The sequence below is a fragment of the Rhinoraja longicauda genome, chromosome 23, assembly GCF_053455715.1.
Source record: "Rhinoraja longicauda isolate Sanriku21f chromosome 23, sRhiLon1.1, whole genome shotgun sequence".
In the NCBI taxonomy this organism is placed as follows: Eukaryota; Metazoa; Chordata; class Chondrichthyes; order Rajiformes; family Arhynchobatidae; genus Rhinoraja; species Rhinoraja longicauda.
The window spans coordinates 30229620-30247663 of NC_135975.1; the positions used below are offsets into that span (position 1 = coordinate 30229620).

At 46.7% G+C, this 18044-nt stretch overlaps 1 protein-coding gene across 2 annotated transcripts in view; it reads left to right on the forward strand.

Annotated features, from left to right (window-relative positions):
- Positions 1 to 18044, forward strand: part of pde3a (phosphodiesterase 3A, cGMP-inhibited) — a 384185-nt gene that overhangs the window by 149534 nt on the left and 216607 nt on the right. For both annotated transcript variants that reach the window (XM_078419978.1, XM_078419979.1), the window contains exon 2: positions 7841 to 7891. In XM_078419978.1, the coding sequence (XP_078276104.1) occupies positions 7841 to 7891 (51 nt within the window). The remainder of the gene's footprint in view (positions 1 to 7840; positions 7892 to 18044) is intronic.

The following is an 18044-nucleotide window of genomic DNA, read 5'->3' on the forward strand; positions in this document are numbered from 1 at the left end:
ATAAACAAACTGAGGGTCCGGACGGATTAGTTTGTTTACTGCCTTGATTTTCCATTTGTCTTGCGTCCAAACCGAACTCAGACTCTGCAAGGTGATGATTGCCAGCTGGATCTCGACGTTTGGTTTCAGTGCAGTCTGGTCGAGGGTGGGACTAGATGAACGGAGACGGCAGCAAGGGAGAGGACTGGAACTCTGAGGGCTCGGCGGAGGTCGAGTTGGATCTGGATGCAGTGCGGGGAAGATGAACCCCGATCGGCCCATGTGTGGCTGAAGGGCAGTCTCGAGACACCATGGGATCATCGAAGATGTCGGCAAAGAACAAGGATATTATGTTCCATTGGAAATAATGAAGTGTAAAACCTTGGACAGAAAAGCTAAGCCATATTACAAAAGAGTTGGCGGATCGTGTGCGCAGCAGCCACAGAGCAGATTGGCCCAAATGGTTGATGTGGCAGAATGACAGAGGAGTATTTGGAACAGACTGTTCCCATGTTTCTCAGAGTAGCCTTCGCCAGCAATCTGAAGCCGGGGAGATTTTGCATAAGATTTGCCTCTTTGTCAAGGTGACGGACTTTGGAATTGGTAATTGGCTGGACGGAGGTGAAGGCACAAGGAACCGCAGGCGCTGGTTTACAAAAAAAGGGACACAGAGTGCTGGAGGAACTCGGTGGGGTCTAGTTTAGAGATACAGCGCGGAAACAGGCCCTTCGGCCCACCGAGTCCGCGCCGACCAGCTCACTAACGCTGTCCGACACACACTGGGGACAATTTTACACTTGTACCAAGCCAATTAACCTACAAGCCTGCCCGTCTTTGGAGTGTGGGGGGAAACCGAAGAGCTTGGGGAAAACCCCCTGCAGTCACGGGGAGAACGTACAAACTCCGCACGGACAACACCCGTGGTCGGGATCGAGCCCGGGTCTCCGGCGCTGTAAGGCAGTAACCTTACCGCTGCACCACCGCGCTACCCTGCAGGTCAGGCAGCATCTGTAGGGAAACATGGATGGGTGACTTGCGGAGGGAACGATGTGCAGTGAAATGAAAGTGGTAATGCCTGCGGATTGTGCAAAAAAAGAATTACAGTTACAGCATATAAATTAAAGTTAATATAGAGAAGACAAAATTTAGTTCCTGGAGTTATAATAGTTAACAGTCCTGATGGCCTGTGGGAAGAAACTCCGTCTCATCCTCTCCGTTTTCACAGCGTGACAGCGGAGGCGTTTGCCTGACTGTAGCATCTGGAACAGTCCGTTGCTGGGGTGGCAGGGGTCCCTCATAATCTTGCTTGCTCTCGATCTGCACCTCCTGATAGAGAGAGGAGAACTTCTTCAAAGTAGGTATGAAGGAACTGCAGTCTAAAGAAGGGTCTCGACCCGAAATGTTACACATTCCTTCTCTCCAGAAATGCTGCCTGTCCCGCTGAGTCGCTCCAGCATTTTGTGCCTATCTCCTTTAAAGTGGGCTCACTTTGAGGAGATTGATTGTATTCATGCATAATCTGTTTGCTGAATGGATAGCACACAAGCAAAAGCTTTACACAGTGCCTCGGTACATGTGACAACACTAAACTGAACTAAATGTCACAGTCGTATAAAACGTTGATGGGGCCGCATTTGAAGTATTGTGTTCAGTTTTTGGTCACCCTGCTATAGGAAGGATGTCGTCAATCTGGAAAGAGTGAGGGAGGATTGATGAGGATGTTGCCAGCACCCGTGTGATTGCACCGATTTGATCACCGGGCAGAACTGCTACTCCAGTTCACAGTGCACAGATAAAGGATAACGGGTACAATACTTAGTGAACTATCTCCAGTGAGGGGGACATGGGTGGTCAGGATCGCTCTCTGACGAGAGGATGGTTTGGGTGCCTGATAACAACTCGGAAGAGACTGTCCGAGTCTGGAAATGTGCGTTTTCATACTCTTGCCTGATGGGAGAGGGGAGAAGAGGGGCGGCATGGTGGCGCAGCGGTAGAGTTGCTGCCTTATGGCGCCTGAGACCCGGGTTCGACCCTGACTATGGATGCTGTCTGTACAGAGTTTGTATGTTCTCCCCGTGACCGCGTGGGTTTTCCCCGGTTGCTCCGGTTTCCTCCCACACTCCAAAGATGTACAGGTTTGTAGTTTAATTGGCTTCGATAAAAATTGTAAATTGTCCCTAGAGTATAGGATAGTGATAGTGTGCGGGGATTGCTGGACACGGTGGGCCGAAGGGCCTGTTTCCACGCTGTATCTCTAAACTAAAAACTAAACTGAGAGTGACCACGGTGAGACCTGTGCTTGATTCTGCTGGTGGCCTTGTTGAGGCAGCGTGAAGTGTAGATGGAGTCAATGGAAGGGAGGCTGGTTTGCAGGATGGCCTGGGCTACGTTCACAACTCTCTGTAAAACAAAATGTTGAATCAAGGAACACCAGATGCTGGTTTACTAAAGAAATACACAAAGTGCTGGAGTAACTCAGCAGGTCGGGCAGCATCCCTGGCGAACATGCATTGATAATGTTTGAGGTGGCTGGGACCCATCTTTGCCTGGATAGAGTGGATGATGAGAGGATGTTTCCACTAGTGGGAGAGTCCAGGACCAGTAGTCATAGCTTCAGAATATACAGATGTTCCTTTAGGAAGATGAGGAGGAATTTCTTTAGTCAGAGGGCTGTGAATCTGTGGAATTCATTGCCACAGAATGCCATAGATTATTGATTAGTAGGGATATCAGGGGTGATGCAGGAGAATGAGCTTGGTGGGAGAGATAGATCAGCCATGATTGAATGGTGGTGTTGACGATGGGCCGAATGGCTCAATTCTGGTCCTATCACATGAACTTTGTCATGGTAACATACTGTACTGACTTCTACACTCAATACCCTGACTGGTAATGCCCAATGTACCGAAAACCTTCTTTACCATCCCAGCTACCTGTGTCACCACCTTCAGGGAAATGTGTACCTGTAGTCCTAGATCTCTCTGGTCTCCGATACTCTCCAGGGGCCTGCCATGCATGGCATGTGCATTAAGCAGTGGGTCACAATTGGTGAAAAGAAAAAACATGTAATCCTGTTTTGCGGTTTTCCTGAAGGAAGGAATTGCACCGTAGTCATGAAATAATCGATGTCACGAGACAGGTGTAAATTGCTCAGGTGAGGAGAGCAAGTCAGAAGAAGGGTCTTGAGGCGAAATGTCCCCCATTCATTCTATCCAGGGATGCTGCCTGTTCTGCTGAGTTACTCCAGCATTTTGTGTCTTGTCTTTGGTGTAAAGCAGCATCTGCAGTTCTTTCCTGCACATGAGGTGAGCAAGGTTTGCTTTGGGTTGGCGCAGTGGTTGAGTTGTTGCCTTGCAGGGTCAGAGACCCGAGTTCGATCCCGACTATAAGTGCCGGATGTATGGAGTGTGTACGTTCTCCCTGTGACCTGTGTGGGTTTTCTCTTGGTGCTCCGGTTTCCTCCCACACTCCAAAGACGTACAGGTTTGTAGGTTAGTTAGCTTCTGTAAAGGTGCCCTGAGTATGTGGAATAGAACCAGTATGAGCGGGTCGGTGCAGACTCTGTGGGCCGAAGAGTCTGTTTCCATGCTGTATCTCTAAACAAATATAGTAAACCAAAAAGGACACCAAATGCTGGAGTAACTTAGCGGGTCAGGCAGTATCTGGAGAACATGGATAGGTGACAATTCAGATCAAGTCCCTTCTTCAGACTGTTGAAGGGTCTTGACCCGAGGGTCTTGCTATTGAGGGCGTGCAGCGTAGGTTTACTAGGTTCATTCCCGGAATGGCAGGACTGTCATATGTTGAAAGACTGGAGCGACTAGGCTTGTATACACTGGAATTTAGAAGGATGAGAGGGGATCTTATCGAAACATATAAGATTATTATGGGGTTGGACACGTTAGAGGCAGGAAACATGTTCCCAATATTGGGGGAGTCCAGAACCAGGGGCCACAGTTTAAGAATAAGGGGTAGGCCATTTAGAACGGAGATGAGGAAAAACTTTTTCAGTCAAAGAGTTGTAAATCTGTGGAATTCTCTGCCTCAGAAGGCAGTGGAGGCCAATTCTCTGAATGCATTCAAGAGAGAGTTAGATAGAGCTCTTAAGGATAGCGGAGTCAGGGGGTATGGGGAGAAGGCAGGAACGGGGTACTGATTGAGAATGATCAGCCATGATCACATTGAATGGTGGTGCTGGCTTGAAGGGCCGAATGGCCTACTCGTGCACCTATTGTCTATTGAAACGTCGCCTATCCATGTTCTTCAGAGATGCTGCCTAACCTGCTGAGTTACTCCAGCACTTTGTGTCCCTTTGTGCATTAACCAGCATCTGCAGCTCTTTGTTTCTGCAATAAAGAATGTAGTGTGAGCATCTCCGAGGAAATCCCTGTGTCAGGAGTAGAAATCTTTCTTTGCCATGTGTTGGTGGATTCATCGCACAATCCCAAACTATCCTGCACAACATTTAGGATGACTGCCTTGCCCAGTAGAACATTACACTCTCAGAAGAGAAATTGATCAGAGAGCTGTCTGCCCTCTTATAGAAGACCACACTGTACCGTTTCAAAGAAGTTTCACTCTGGGCAATATTTATTTCTTAATTCATATTATTTTAAAATAGTCATAGAGTCTTACAGCATGAAAACAGGCCCTTCGGCCCAACTTGCCCATGCCGGCCAACATGTCCCATCTACACTAGTCCCACCTGCCTGCGTTTGGCCCATATCCCTCTAAACCTGTCCTATCCGTGTACCTGTCTAAATGTTTCTTAAACTTTGCGATAGTACCTGCCTCAAACACCTCCTCTGGCAGCTTGTTCCAGCCCCCACCACTCTTCATGGATAAGAATGATCCCACAGATTCCTATTAGATCTTTCCCCCCTCGCCTTAAACCTTATGTCCTCTGGTTCTTGATTCCCCTACTCTGGGCAAGAGACTCTGTGCGTCTACCAAATATATTCCTCTCGTGATTTTAAATCTAAATATAATTTTGTTTTAATATTAATTGATCTCCCCTATCCATTTGCCCCGATATCTCTCCCTCTGGCTTTACATTTCACTCCTTTCCTCTCCTTATCTGACACCCTTTTGTCTCCTTTTCAAGTCCAGCCTTTGGCACTTACTCCACCCATCTGCGAATTAAACTCCCCTCACCTGTATCCACCTATCATTTGCCAGGCTTTGTCCCATCCCAATCTATCCTTTTCAGCTTTCTCCCCCCTAATACAATCAGTCTGAAGAAGGGACCAAACCTGAAACGTCACCTATCCATGTTCTCCAGAGATGCTGCCTGACCCGCTGAGTTACGCCAGCATTTTGGGGGGGGTTTTGCACAGGAACAGGCCCTTCAGTCCACGATGCCTATGCAGAACATAACTCAAAGTTAAACTAAACACATGATGAAAGTAGTCTGAAGAAGGGTCCTGTCCCAAAATATCATCTGTCCGTTTCCCTCCACAGACACTGCCTGACCCGTTGAGTCCCACCATCACTTGATTTGCTCAACTTTGTTTTACAATCTTGTTTTGCTCAGGGTTCCAGCATCTGCAGTTCCTTGTGTCTCTAATATTATTTGGTCATTGGAACCTTCGATATCTACGACACGTAGCTGAGCTTCATAACATTAACCACAATTCGTAAAGTGCTCGAGTTTAGTTTTTTGTCACATGTCACCGAGGTACTGTGAAAGCCTTTGTTGCTTGCTAAAACCTGTCAGTGGAAAGGCGGTACATGATTGCAGTCGAGCCGTCCACAGTGTACAGATGGCATAGTTAAAGTAAGAAATGTTGCTGTTGGAGTAAAGGTTTTAAAGAGTGGAGCGATTGTGATGCGTGATTGCAGATCCACGTCTGTGACCAGCACACAAAAAGAGTCGCCTAGGATGGGTGCCATCTTGGATTTTCATTTGTCTTGAAGTCCTAACGTCATAAAAGGCATTATATAAGTGCATTCTTACTTCCTTTGTTCCTCTGTGTCAGTACCTGTTTTGAAAGAGACAGCATGGAAACAGGCCCTTCGGCCCACCATGCCCATGCTATCGATCACCTGTTCACACTAGTTTAGTTTACTTTGGAGATACAGCACGGAAACAGGCCTTTTGGGCCTTCCGAGTCTGCACCGACCAGTGATCCCCGCACATCAACACTGCCCTGCACACACTAGAGACAATTTTACGTTCATACCAAGCCAATTATCCTACAAACCTCCAAGTCTTTGGAATGTGGGAGGAAACCGAAGATCTCGGAGAAAACCCACGCAGGTCACGGGGAGAACATACAAACTCCGTATAGACAGCACCCGTAGTCAGGATTGAACCTGGGTTTCTAGTGCTGGAGGACAGTAGTTCTACCACTATGCCACCCAGCCGCCCAGCAACATGGTTCTATGTTATCCCACTACCCCATCCACTCCCTACATCCTTGGGGCAATTTACAGAGACCAATCACACTCCATTTGAGTGCACCAGGCAACAACATAGCTGAGACAGGTCTGAAGAGGGGTCTCCACCCGAAACATCACCCATTCCTTCCCTCCAGATTTGCTGCCTGTCCCTCTGCGTTACTCCAGCTTTTTGTGTCGATCTTCGGTTTAAACCAGCATCTGCAGTTCCTTCTTACACAATAACATGGCTTATCTCGGCAGCTGCCTGAACTAGACTTGCTTTCACATGGTTCACAGAGTGAGTGTAATCCAAGTTAGAATAAAACCATACTGCATGAACAAACCCAGAACTTTGCTGTACAAATCAGATCAAAATAATATCCTGTGGTACTGGCAGGCTGTAATTATACTTCAGAGTTTCAGATCAGATAACGGTTACTTAAAACATCGTCATCTAAATGCCTTGACGAGGTTACAGCTTTAGAATTGATTTACCGTCAGTTCTCCATTGTTCTCAATATAAATCTTTTTATTCCAGCCTAACCTGTCCTTGCAACGGATCTGTAAAACACCTACCCTAATGGAGATATTTTTGATATGAAGACAAATCCTTTTGTCAAATAGGTTGGAACTAATTGCAAGACCACTTTAAATTCAATTTGGTGAGTCTGCCCATGGCCTTTGGATTAGATCGACAGTAACAGGAGCAGAACGGAGGTGCAGCTGGTAGAACTGCTGCCTCACAGTGCCAGAGACCCAGGTTCAATCCCCACCTCGGATTCTGTCTCTGTGTGTGTGTGTGTGTGTGTGTGTGTGTGTGTGGAGTTTGCACGTTCTCCTTGTGACCTCGTGGGTTTCCCCCCGGGTGCTCCGGTTTCCTCCCACTTCCCAAAGACGTGCAGGTTTGTAGGTTAATTGGCCCTCTGTAAATTTCTCCTTCAGTGTAAGGAGTGGGTGAGAAAGTGGGATAACGTAGAGCTAGTGTGAACGGGGTGATCGATGGTCAGCATGGACCCGGTGGGCCGAAGGGCCTGTTTCCATGCTGTACCACTCAACTAAACCGAACCTCTGGCCTATGTCCATTCATTTGCCAATCAACCCGTCTGCCCCCCACCTCCCTCACCTGCATCCGTGTAACACTTTTATAGGAGGCCTAAATAACTTACAAACCCGTCTCTGGGATGTGAGGGGAAACCCACGTGGTTACAGGGTGAACCTGCAAACTCCACACACAGACAGCACCCGAGGCCAGGATCGAACCGGGGTCCCTGGCACTGTGAGGCTGTGGCTCTGCCCACTGCACCGTCTGTGCTGCTAGCTCACTGGCCACCCAGCAGCACTGCAGGGATGAAAGGACGCAGGAATGTGTCACAATTTGTAGTCCTTGTCTCGATCAGTAACCCGTAGGTAGCGGTTACGTTGTTTGTGCGTACGGTGCTGCCATTTACGTCGCACTCAACCTCCCTTTTGTTTCTTTCAGATCCTTTCACACTGTGAATGGGATTATAAACGTGGATCACGAGGCTCACAGGTGAGTGACGAGAACAATCTCCTTCCTACCTGCACCGATACCACGCTGTTCTTTCATATTTAGTTTGTACCAGTGACACTAACAACTCCTGGATAAATCTGCAGCTGAGCGAATCTTTTCTCATTCTTTAGCTGTTTCACGCAAGATAACATGTATGTAACTGAAGTCCTTGCAAACTCCTCCGTGATGCAGGTGTAGTAAATGGATCGTAGCAATGAAACCAACTAGGCATGAGAACTGAATTGCCATTCCAGACGAACTGCAATCTGAGGTCTTGTTGCTTTAATGTCCTCGTTGTATCTGTGCCGTTTCGATATAAATAGGGATAATTGGTTGGGCAAAATGTAGACTGGGAGAAGGTTGTTGGAAACCTAACATTATGTCAACGTTTGATGAAGGATATCAAGTACTGTGTTGCTTAACACAACTTTCAAGAAATATAAGCAGAACTTTGTTTTAAAAAAAAAGAGAACCATCGAGAAGCCTTGAACAAATCAATGAGAATCATTCGGGATTTCCAAATTGAAACTCTTACTCAAGTAAAATTATTGAAGATTCCGTCTGCCATTTGGTCAAGAAAATAGACAGTGAAGATGTGGTACATGTAATGTGCTTGGAGTTACAAAAAGCCTTTGGCAGCACAGTGGTGCAGCATTAACAAACTAACCGTTATGCCCTTTATCCTGTATCTGTACACTTGTGGACATTGAATATCAAAGGGAGTTGGGGAATATGAGGTTAGTGCAGGAATGGATGCTTGAAGTTAAATATCAATCTAGACCTTACTAAATGGTCGGCAGAGTGATGCAGAGTTGAGCTAACTTCAAGTAGCCCTTGCTTTTCCCTCTCTCTCTCCATCCCCTCCCCCTTCCCAGTTCTCCCACCAGTCTTACTGTGTCCGACTACATTCTATCTCTGTACCGCCCACTCCCCTGACATCAGTCTGAGGAAGGGTCTCGACCCGAAACGTCACCCATTCCTTCTCTCCAGAGACGCTGTCTGTCCCGCTGAGTTACTCCAGCGTTTTGTGTCTATCTTCGATTGATTATTGGGATCCTTCTTCAGACTGATTGTTGTTGTTGTTGTTGTTTAAATTAATTAAATTAATTACATTATTGCATGGTATGGGAGGCGCATTCCCAATCTCGTTGTACCCCTGTACAATGACAATAAAGATATATTGTATTGTATTGTATTGTATTGTATTGTAGTAGGGGGGGGGGGAAGGTGGAAGAGAGCTGGGGGCAGGATAGGTGGATACAGGTGAGAGGGGTTGAAAAGGAGACAAAGGGGTGTAAGGTAAGGTTTGCAGAGGCGCGAAATGTGAGGAAGGGATGTCGGTAGATGGGGATACGAAGGGGGGGAAAGGGGGGGCTGGGATAGTGGGAGAAATGTGAACATTAAGATGGGGCACTGGGAAAAGGGGGGGGGGGGGGGGGAGAAAACAGATGGGCAGGTTGTTGATTTGCTACAGAAAAATGGAGAATTCAATTTGTATACCGTTGGGTAGAAAGCTACCCAAGCAGAAAATGTTTGGACTGTTCTACGTTCTGTTTTCTTTGTTCCCCAAATAAGAGCTATGGGCTTATTTTACAAGGATGTTGCCAGGACTCAAGGACCTGAAGTATAGGGAGAGGTTGGACAGGCTAGGACTTTATTCCTTGGTGCGCAGGAGAATGAGGGATGATGTTATAGAGCTGTTTAATAGCATGAGGAGAGTACTTAGGATGAATGCACAGAATCTTTTACCCAGAGAGGAGGAATCAAGAACTAGAGGACACGGGTTTAGGCTGAGAGGGGAAGGATTTAATAGGAACCTGAGAGCTAACTTTTTCACACAGAGGGTGGTGTGGTGGGTATATGGAACAAGCTGCCAGAGGAGGTAGTTGACGTAGGTATTATACAAGATTTAAAAGACATTGGACTGGTACATGGGTAGGACAGGTTTAGAGGGATATGGCCCAAACACAGGCAGGTGGAACTGGTGTATATGGGGCATCTTGGTCCGCATGGGCAAGTTGGGCCCTAGGGCTTGTTTCCACGCTGTATCACTCTATGGCTGGAGGCAAAATAGTTAATTCTCCACATCCATGGAAAGGCTTTGACCAGTATCTGTCCAACCAAGATAATGTAGACTCTTGCTTCACTGGACATATCATATCATCATATCATCATATCATATATATACAGCCGGAAACAGGCCTTTTCGGCCCTCCAAGTCCGTGCCGCCCAGTGATCCCCGTACATTAACACTATCCTACACCCACTAGGGACAATTTTTACATTTACCCAGCCAATTAACCTACATACCTGTACGTCTTTGGAGTGTGGGAGGAAACCGAAGATCTCGGAGAAAACCCACGCAGGTCACGGGGAGAACGTACAAACTCCTTACAGTGCAGCACCCGTAGTCAGGATCGAACCTGAGTCTCCGGCGCTGCATTCGCTGTAAAGCAGCAACTCTACCGCTGCGCTACCGTGCCGCCCTAAAGTGGGTCAATGTTGTTTTCTGTATAAAATCTGGAGGATTTTTGTTTGCTTTTCTAGAGTGATAAAAGTATCACTGCTCCTTGTTTTAACCCTTTCAGTTTTAGCTAACTTTATTCCTTGATAGCACCTTCAGTAGAGGGCTTCGGTGTTTCAAAAAGGCGGCCTACCAACACTTCCTCGAGGGTGATTAAGTACAGTAAACCCTCGTTCTTAAGACCTCTGTATAACGGATTTCGATTATAGTGGACAGATCTTCATCCCCGGCCCACACAGCTGCCTCGACCACTTCCAGGCCGTGCCTGCCCCAGCCACCGTCACCGCCGACCCTCACCTGTACTCTGGCCACCCGCAGGCCACGACCATCGACTCCGCCGATCCTCACCTCTCCCCCGGCCCCCAGCAGGTCAGGGCCATCAACTCACCTGGATCCCAGGCCCAGAGTCTGAAGAAAGGTCTCGACCCGAAATATCACCTATTCACATTCTTCAGAGATGCTGCCTGACCCGCTGAGTTACTCTAGCACTTTGTGTTTGTTTGTCTATTAACCAGCATCTGTTTCTAGTTTCTAGTTTCTACTACGTATACAATGATCATGCCCTGACTCGGCTATAGCAGCCAAATGGCAATAATGGACACCATTCTCTCCCTCCAATGGTCCGTTACAACAAAGGTCTACTGCAGTATGATTTTGCCAGTGGTATCTGCATTACATTAATTAAGAGAGTTGAGTGTTTAATTGGCATGCGTACTGAAAATGGACCAAGAAATTCTGACTTGCAGCACCATTACAGATCTGGAAACACAGTCCTCATAGAAAGCGCAATGGACAAAAGAAAGTTCAATAAAATTTTAAAAACACTGAATTAGTGCAAAGCAAAAGCCCAAAATCCCTTGTGCCACCCAGGTTGTTTGTAGCTTGTAGTTTGCTGCTGTAAGAGCCTCATGGTTGTTGGGAAGAAGCTGTTCTTGAACCTGGTGGTCACGGTTTTCGGACTCCTGTACCTTCTTCCCGATGGCGGGAGAGAAATGAGATTGTGGCCAGGGTGGTGTGGGGTCTCTGATGATGCTGGCTGCCTTTTTGAGGCAGCGACTCCTGTAGATCCCTTCGATGGTGGGGAGGTCAGTACCCATGATGGACTGGGCAGTGTGTCAATATGCTCTCTACTGTACACCTGCAGACGTTCAAGAGACTATTCATCGGCACAACGAATTACCTCAACCTTAATGTACGTTCATATTCTATTTTTTTAAAGTTCAGGCATACTTATTAACTATTAAACTTCCATTCTATCTTGTCAATAAATGGAAGTATGGAAGAAATATGGCTGAACTTTAAAAGAGTAGAATGTTAATAGGTTGCAGAAATCCTTTAGATTAGTTTAGAGATACAGCGCGGAAGTGGGCCATTCGGCCCATCGAGATCGCACCGACCAGCGATCCTCCTACACGAACACTATCCTATATACTAGGAACAATTTACAATGCTTACCAAAGCCATTTAACCTAGTGGAGTGTGGGAGGAAGCCGGAGCACCCGGAGAAAACCCAGGTGGTCATGGGGAGAACGTACAAACTCTGTACAGGGTAGCAACCCTAAGGCAGCAAATCTACCGCTGTGTCACCGTGCCGAAAATCCTGTTCGTCAATGTAGTATTTAAAAAATATTGTAAAGCACAGCAAAGGAAGAGTTAGCTGGAACTGGATGTTTTTTCAACATACTTGGCAAACAGCTTCTGAACATTTGATGATGGTTCTTACTTCCCATGACCTAGGAAGGGTCACTTTTATCCACTGTAAACATTGTCTCTTTTTTTGTGTTATGATAAAGTTTGCATTTGTCCCACTTCTCAAATCCATTATTTACAATAATTTTAAAAACCTTCTGGTACAAAGATGTCAATTCGTACACAAGAATGCTGGCACAGTGGTTCAATGGTTCAATAGTGTTTTGTTTGTTACATGATGTGCAACTGCACCGTGAAATTCCTTTGGCATGCAGACGCCGGCCGCCATGTTTTGGCGCCATTTCCAGAGTCCAAAATCCAGTCCTCCCGCGCACTCGGTCTACTGGTATACGGTTAATAGAACTAAGCCTCACAACTCCAGAACTCTGTGTGTAGTCCTTGTCTCTGCGTGGTTTGCACGTTCTCCCCTTAAGACCCAGCATCTCTTTTTGGGTGGCTCAGATTTCTTCCCATGAGCAGAAGATGCGATGGTTGATAGGCTTATCGGCCATTATGGGGCGGCAGAGTGGCACAGCTGGTAGAGCTGTTGCCTCACGGTGCAAGACGCCATGGTTCGATCCTGCCCTTGGCTACTGTCTGGCGTGTGGAGTTTGCACGTTCTCCTTGTGGGTTTCCTCTTTTTTTTTTAAATTTCTTTTTATTATCAAAAAATGTATTCAATTATTTACAAAAAAATACTTACAATGCAATAGAACAAAACAGAACCGACCACCAGAATACAATACAAACAAATATACCAAATGAAACTAATATACAACTATATTACAATCCCTATCCAGGATGCATCCAATCCCCCGTGGTGCCCAATGGCCCCGGAAATCCCGCAGGTCCCTCTCCAACACGGACATAACCCCGGAAAAGGGGGTAGGCAGCTGGCCCGGGCAGAGCCCTCTTCCGCCTGGCGCCGCGAGTCGAGGATGGCCAGCTTGGCTAGGCCCAGGAGCAAACCCAACCAGGACACGGGTGGGTTTCCTCCGGGTGCTCCGGTTTCCTCTCACATCCCAAAGACGTGCGGGTTTGTAGGTTAATCGGCCCTCTGTACATTTCTCCTGGTGTGTAGGGAGTGGATGCGGAAGTGGGATAACGTAGAACTAGTGTGGACGGGTGATGGATGGTTGGCGTGGAGGGCCTCTTCCAATGCTGCAACTCTCTGCACTCAGAATATGAATTGGCCCAACTGTGTGGCCAAGCGGTTGTTTCTAGGGGAGTTAAAAGGGTTGAGGAAAAAATAAAACAGGATTAGCATGTGATTAGTGTAAATAGGTGCTTAATAGTTTACAGACTCAGTGAGCCCAAGGGCCTGTTTCTTTTTTTGCTGAATGGCTATGACTGTAAATTATGTAATAACAGCGAGATGATTTAAAATGTCATAACACCTCACTTACACAAAGAGCAAAGTTCTTACCAACTGCAAGAAGGGAAAGGAAAGGATGGAGTAAATTGTTCAGGGTTAGATTGCCAGAGGGGATCTGTATTTGACTTGCAGCCAGGACATCTGATTGGCAGATTTCTCCACTTTTCCCACTTTGAGGTCGATGCTGGCGTGAAACTTTGCACTTCTGTGGGAAGATTGGCCAGATGGACTCCAAGATCAGCCTTCCCAATTCTCCAGGAGGCCCCTACATGGGAACAGTTGAGGAATCTGCCAGGCAGATGTTTAAGCCCCAAGTCAAATACAGCTCCCCACTGCGAATTCATCCCTTATAATTCATACCATTCTCTCCTCCACTGCTTCGGGGCGGCACGGTGGCGCAGCGGTAGAGTTGCTGCCTCACAGCGCCAGAGACTCGGGTTCGATCCTGACTGTGAGTGCTGTTGTGTGTATGTGTGTGTGTGTGTGTGTGTGTGTGTGTGTGTGTGTGTGTGTGTGTGTGTGTGTGTGTGTGTGTGTGTGTGTGTGTGTGTGTGTGTGTGTGTGTGGAGTTTGAACGTTCTCGCTGTGACCACGTGGGTTTTCTCCGGGTGCTCCGGTTTCCTCTCAATCCCCAAAGAAGTGCGGGTTTGTGGGTTAATTGGCTTCTGTAAATTGTCCACAGTGTGTAGGAGGGAACTAGTGCAAGGGGTGATCGCTGGTCGGCGCGGATTCGGTGGGCCGAAGGGCCTGCTTCCACGCTGTATCTCTAAACCGAACTAAGCTTTGTCGTCGGTAAGCATTTTGATGTGTGTGATTAGAGTGTGAACTGTCAATGTCAGTTTGATGGAGGGAGGAATCCAATTTTTTAATATTGTTTACTGGACTGTTGCCTGGATGAGGGGGAAGTTAACTAAGCTACAGGGAGAGGTTGGACAGACTTGGATTGTTTTCTCTGGAACCCTGGAGGTTGCAGGGAGACCTAATAGAAGTATGTAACATTATGAGAGGCATAGATAGGTCAGACAATCAGAACATTATTCCCCAGACCGGAAATATCAAAGACTAGAGGCCACAGCTTTAAGGTGAGAGAGGCAAAGTTTAAAGGAATGTGCGGGCCAAGTTCTTTTTTACACACGAGAGTAATGAATGCTTGGAACGAGCTGCCATGGGTGGTGGGGGCAGATACAATAGTGGCGTTCAATAGGCTCTCAGATAGGCATTTGGGTACGCAGGGAATGAAGGGATATGGATTATGATGCAGGCAGTTGAAAGTTGGTCTTGGCATCATGTCCAGCACAGATAATGTGGTCTGAAGAGGGGTCTCGACCCGAAACGTCACCCATTCCTTCTCTCCAGAGATGCTGCCTGCCCCGCTGAATTGCACCAGCATTTCGTGTTCGTGTCGTGTTACATTCAGAATGCATTTTACCTGACTTTCCAGAGTGAAAAGGGGACTGGAGGAACTGCGGATGATGAAATCTTGAGCAAAACACAAAGTCTTCGAAGCACAAACACTAAACAAAGACTCAACAGGTCAGACAGCATCTCTGGAGGAAATAGATAGATGACGTTTCTGGCCGGGATCCTTATTCCAATTTCTTGGGGCAGGACTTGTGAGTAATCTAGATCAGTGCCATATTTGTTCTCAGTACGATAGCGTCATAGAGTCTCACAGCTCAGAAACAGGCCCTTCAGGGGCTGCACACTCCAGAGGTGGCACAGTGGTGTAATGGTAGAGCTGCTGCCTCTAATCCAGATGGCGTTCCGGTAATAAGAAGGAACTGCAGATGCTGGTTTGTGCGAAAGATAGACACAAAGTGCTGGAGTGACTCAACGTTTACTCAACTCATTGGTTTAATGTGAGAGGGCAAGATTTAATAGGAATCTGAGAGGCAGCTTTTTCACTCAGAGGGCAGTGGGCTTGTTGAACAAGCTACCTAAGAAGGTCGACCAAAATACTGGAGTAACTCAGCGGGCCAGGCAGCATCACTGGAGAAAATGAATAGATGACGTTTCGGGTCGGGACCCTTCTTCTGATAAACTTCCTCTGCACCTAGTCCAAAGCCTCCTCATCCTTCCTGTGATGGGGCGACCAGAACTGTAAACAATACCCCAAATGTGGTCTAACATAACTGCTATAATCCTGAACCATATCTATGCTTTAGATACACCTGGGAAGCAATAGGTTCTATTGTTCATTCCTCAGCTGCCTCTGGGTAAAGTGAAATATAACATTACCTATAAACCCAGCCATTAATGTAAATTAAAGAGTAACCATTCACACTCCCGGGAAATACATTCCAGATAAACCTGGCACATTTTGTACTTTTTAGTCTGACACCACAAAGCAAAGAAAGGATCCCAGTGAAAATAAGTTGTGAAGGGAGCTATTCATGAAACACTCTTGTGTATCGTAGCGTTAAGTTCTATTTTTCCCTCAGTTTTCACACGTTGCTCACAAGCCTTCGACTGAAGCAATAATCATGGCTAGAACAAGTGTTTAGTTTGGACTCCCGCTCCCCTGAGGTCCGTGGCGATGACTTGACCATCTTTGGGGCCTTAACTCCCTGGGTCTCCAAAACAAAATAAAGAGAGGAAAGAAAAACCCATTCTCAATCAAAGTGGATGAAAAGTAGTAAAAAGGAACTGCAGATGCTAGTTTGTACCAAAGATAGGCACAAAGTGCTGGAGTAACTCAGCGGGTCAGGCAGCATCTCTGGAGAACATGGATAGGTGATGTTTCAGGTCGGGACCCTTCTTCAGACTGATGGTGAGGGGGGGGGGGAGGAACTGGAAGCAAGTAAAAACCGGGACAAATCAGGGGAGGCAACAAACGATATCAGCAGGGAGGTTCCCAGATAGGATGATTGTTGGCAAGAGACGTCATGATGGCAAGAGGGTTACGTCGTTACGAAGTGTGGAACTGGTCAACCGACTTTCAATGGAGGAAGCGGAGAGGGGAGGGTTTGTGTAAGTTACCTATAATTGGAGAATTCACCGTTCATACCACTGGGTTGTCAGCTACCCAGGTGGAATATGAGGTGCTGTTCATCCAGTTTGCAGGTGGCCTCACTGTGGCAGTGGAGGAGGCCCAGGACAGAAAGGTCAGTGTGGGAATGGGGAAGGGGAGTTAAAATGGTCGGCAACCGGGACATTCTGTAGTCCTTGGTGGGTCTTGATGAAAAGTAGAGTGATTTGTGAGAATCAGGAGAGGAATGGGCAGGGGGAATGCATAGAGTCTTTTACCCAAAGTCGAGGAAATCACGAACCAGAGGACATAGGTTAAAGTGAGAGGAAAAAGATTTAATTTGAATTTGACGGGTAACTTTTTCACTCAGATGGTGGTGGGTAATATGGAACGAGCTGCCAGAGGAGGTAGTTGAGGCAGGTATTTAACAATTGAAAAGACATTTTGACAGGTACACAAATAGGAACGGTTAAGTGGGATACGGGCGATTTGCAGACAATTGGGACCAGCTTAGATGGGACACCGTGGTGGCAATGGACAAGTTGGGCTGAAGGGCCTGTTACCATGCTGTACGACTCCGTGCTTCTAAAACACAAATGGTGGTACACATTAATACCAGGCTATTAATGAAATAGTGTGGGCCATCCTTCTGAATCTGAAGTTCCAATCTCTCCAGGCAGCTGTGGAGTTAAATTAGTTAATAATCAAGAATGACAATTGGAAAAACTCGTCAGTGGTAATGTTAACCACAAAACTCTTCACTTATTGTGAAAACTATCTGGTTTACTCATGCTCTTCAGGGGTAAAAGTTTTCTCTCTTAGTGTCATAGAGTCATACAGTGTGGAAACAGGCCCTTTGGTCCAACTTGCCCACACCGGCCAACATGCCCCATCTACACCAGTTCCACCTGCCTGCATTTGACCCAAGTCTATCCTATCAATGTACTTGTCCAACCGTCTTTTAAATGTTGTTATTGTGGCCTAATCTACCTCCTCTGGCAGCTCATTCCATGTATCCACTATCCTCTATGTAAACACATCGCCTCTCAGGTTCCTATTCGACCTTTCCCCTCTCACCATAAACCTATGCCCTCTGTTCTCCTGACACAATACAACCTGCACAGCCATTGTTTGATATTTGACAGTGATGTGTTCCTGAAAAAAGAAGTCAAAGTTAAAAAGGCTGGGGAAAGTGTTTTTAGTTTAGCTTAGTTTAGAGATGTAGTGTGGAAACTGGCCCTTCGGCCCACCGAGTCCGTGCTGACCAGCGATCCCCGCACACTTGCACTATCCTGCCCGCTTCCACGGGCATACAGTTTTGCAGGTGAATTGGCTTCAGTAAAATTGTAAATTGTATCAAGTATGTGTGTGCGTAGGATAGTGTTGGTGGGCAGGGATCGTTGGTCGAGGTGGGCTGAAGGCCTATTTCCACGCAATATCTCTAATACTAATAATACTAATCTCTAAACCAAACGAAACTAAACTAATGGCTACATTAGCACTTACACTTCATTGATTTAATGACTTTGGGATATCGAGATTGTGAAAGGCATTGCGTAAATGCAAATTTTTTAACTTATTCTAGAGAATGGAAGAG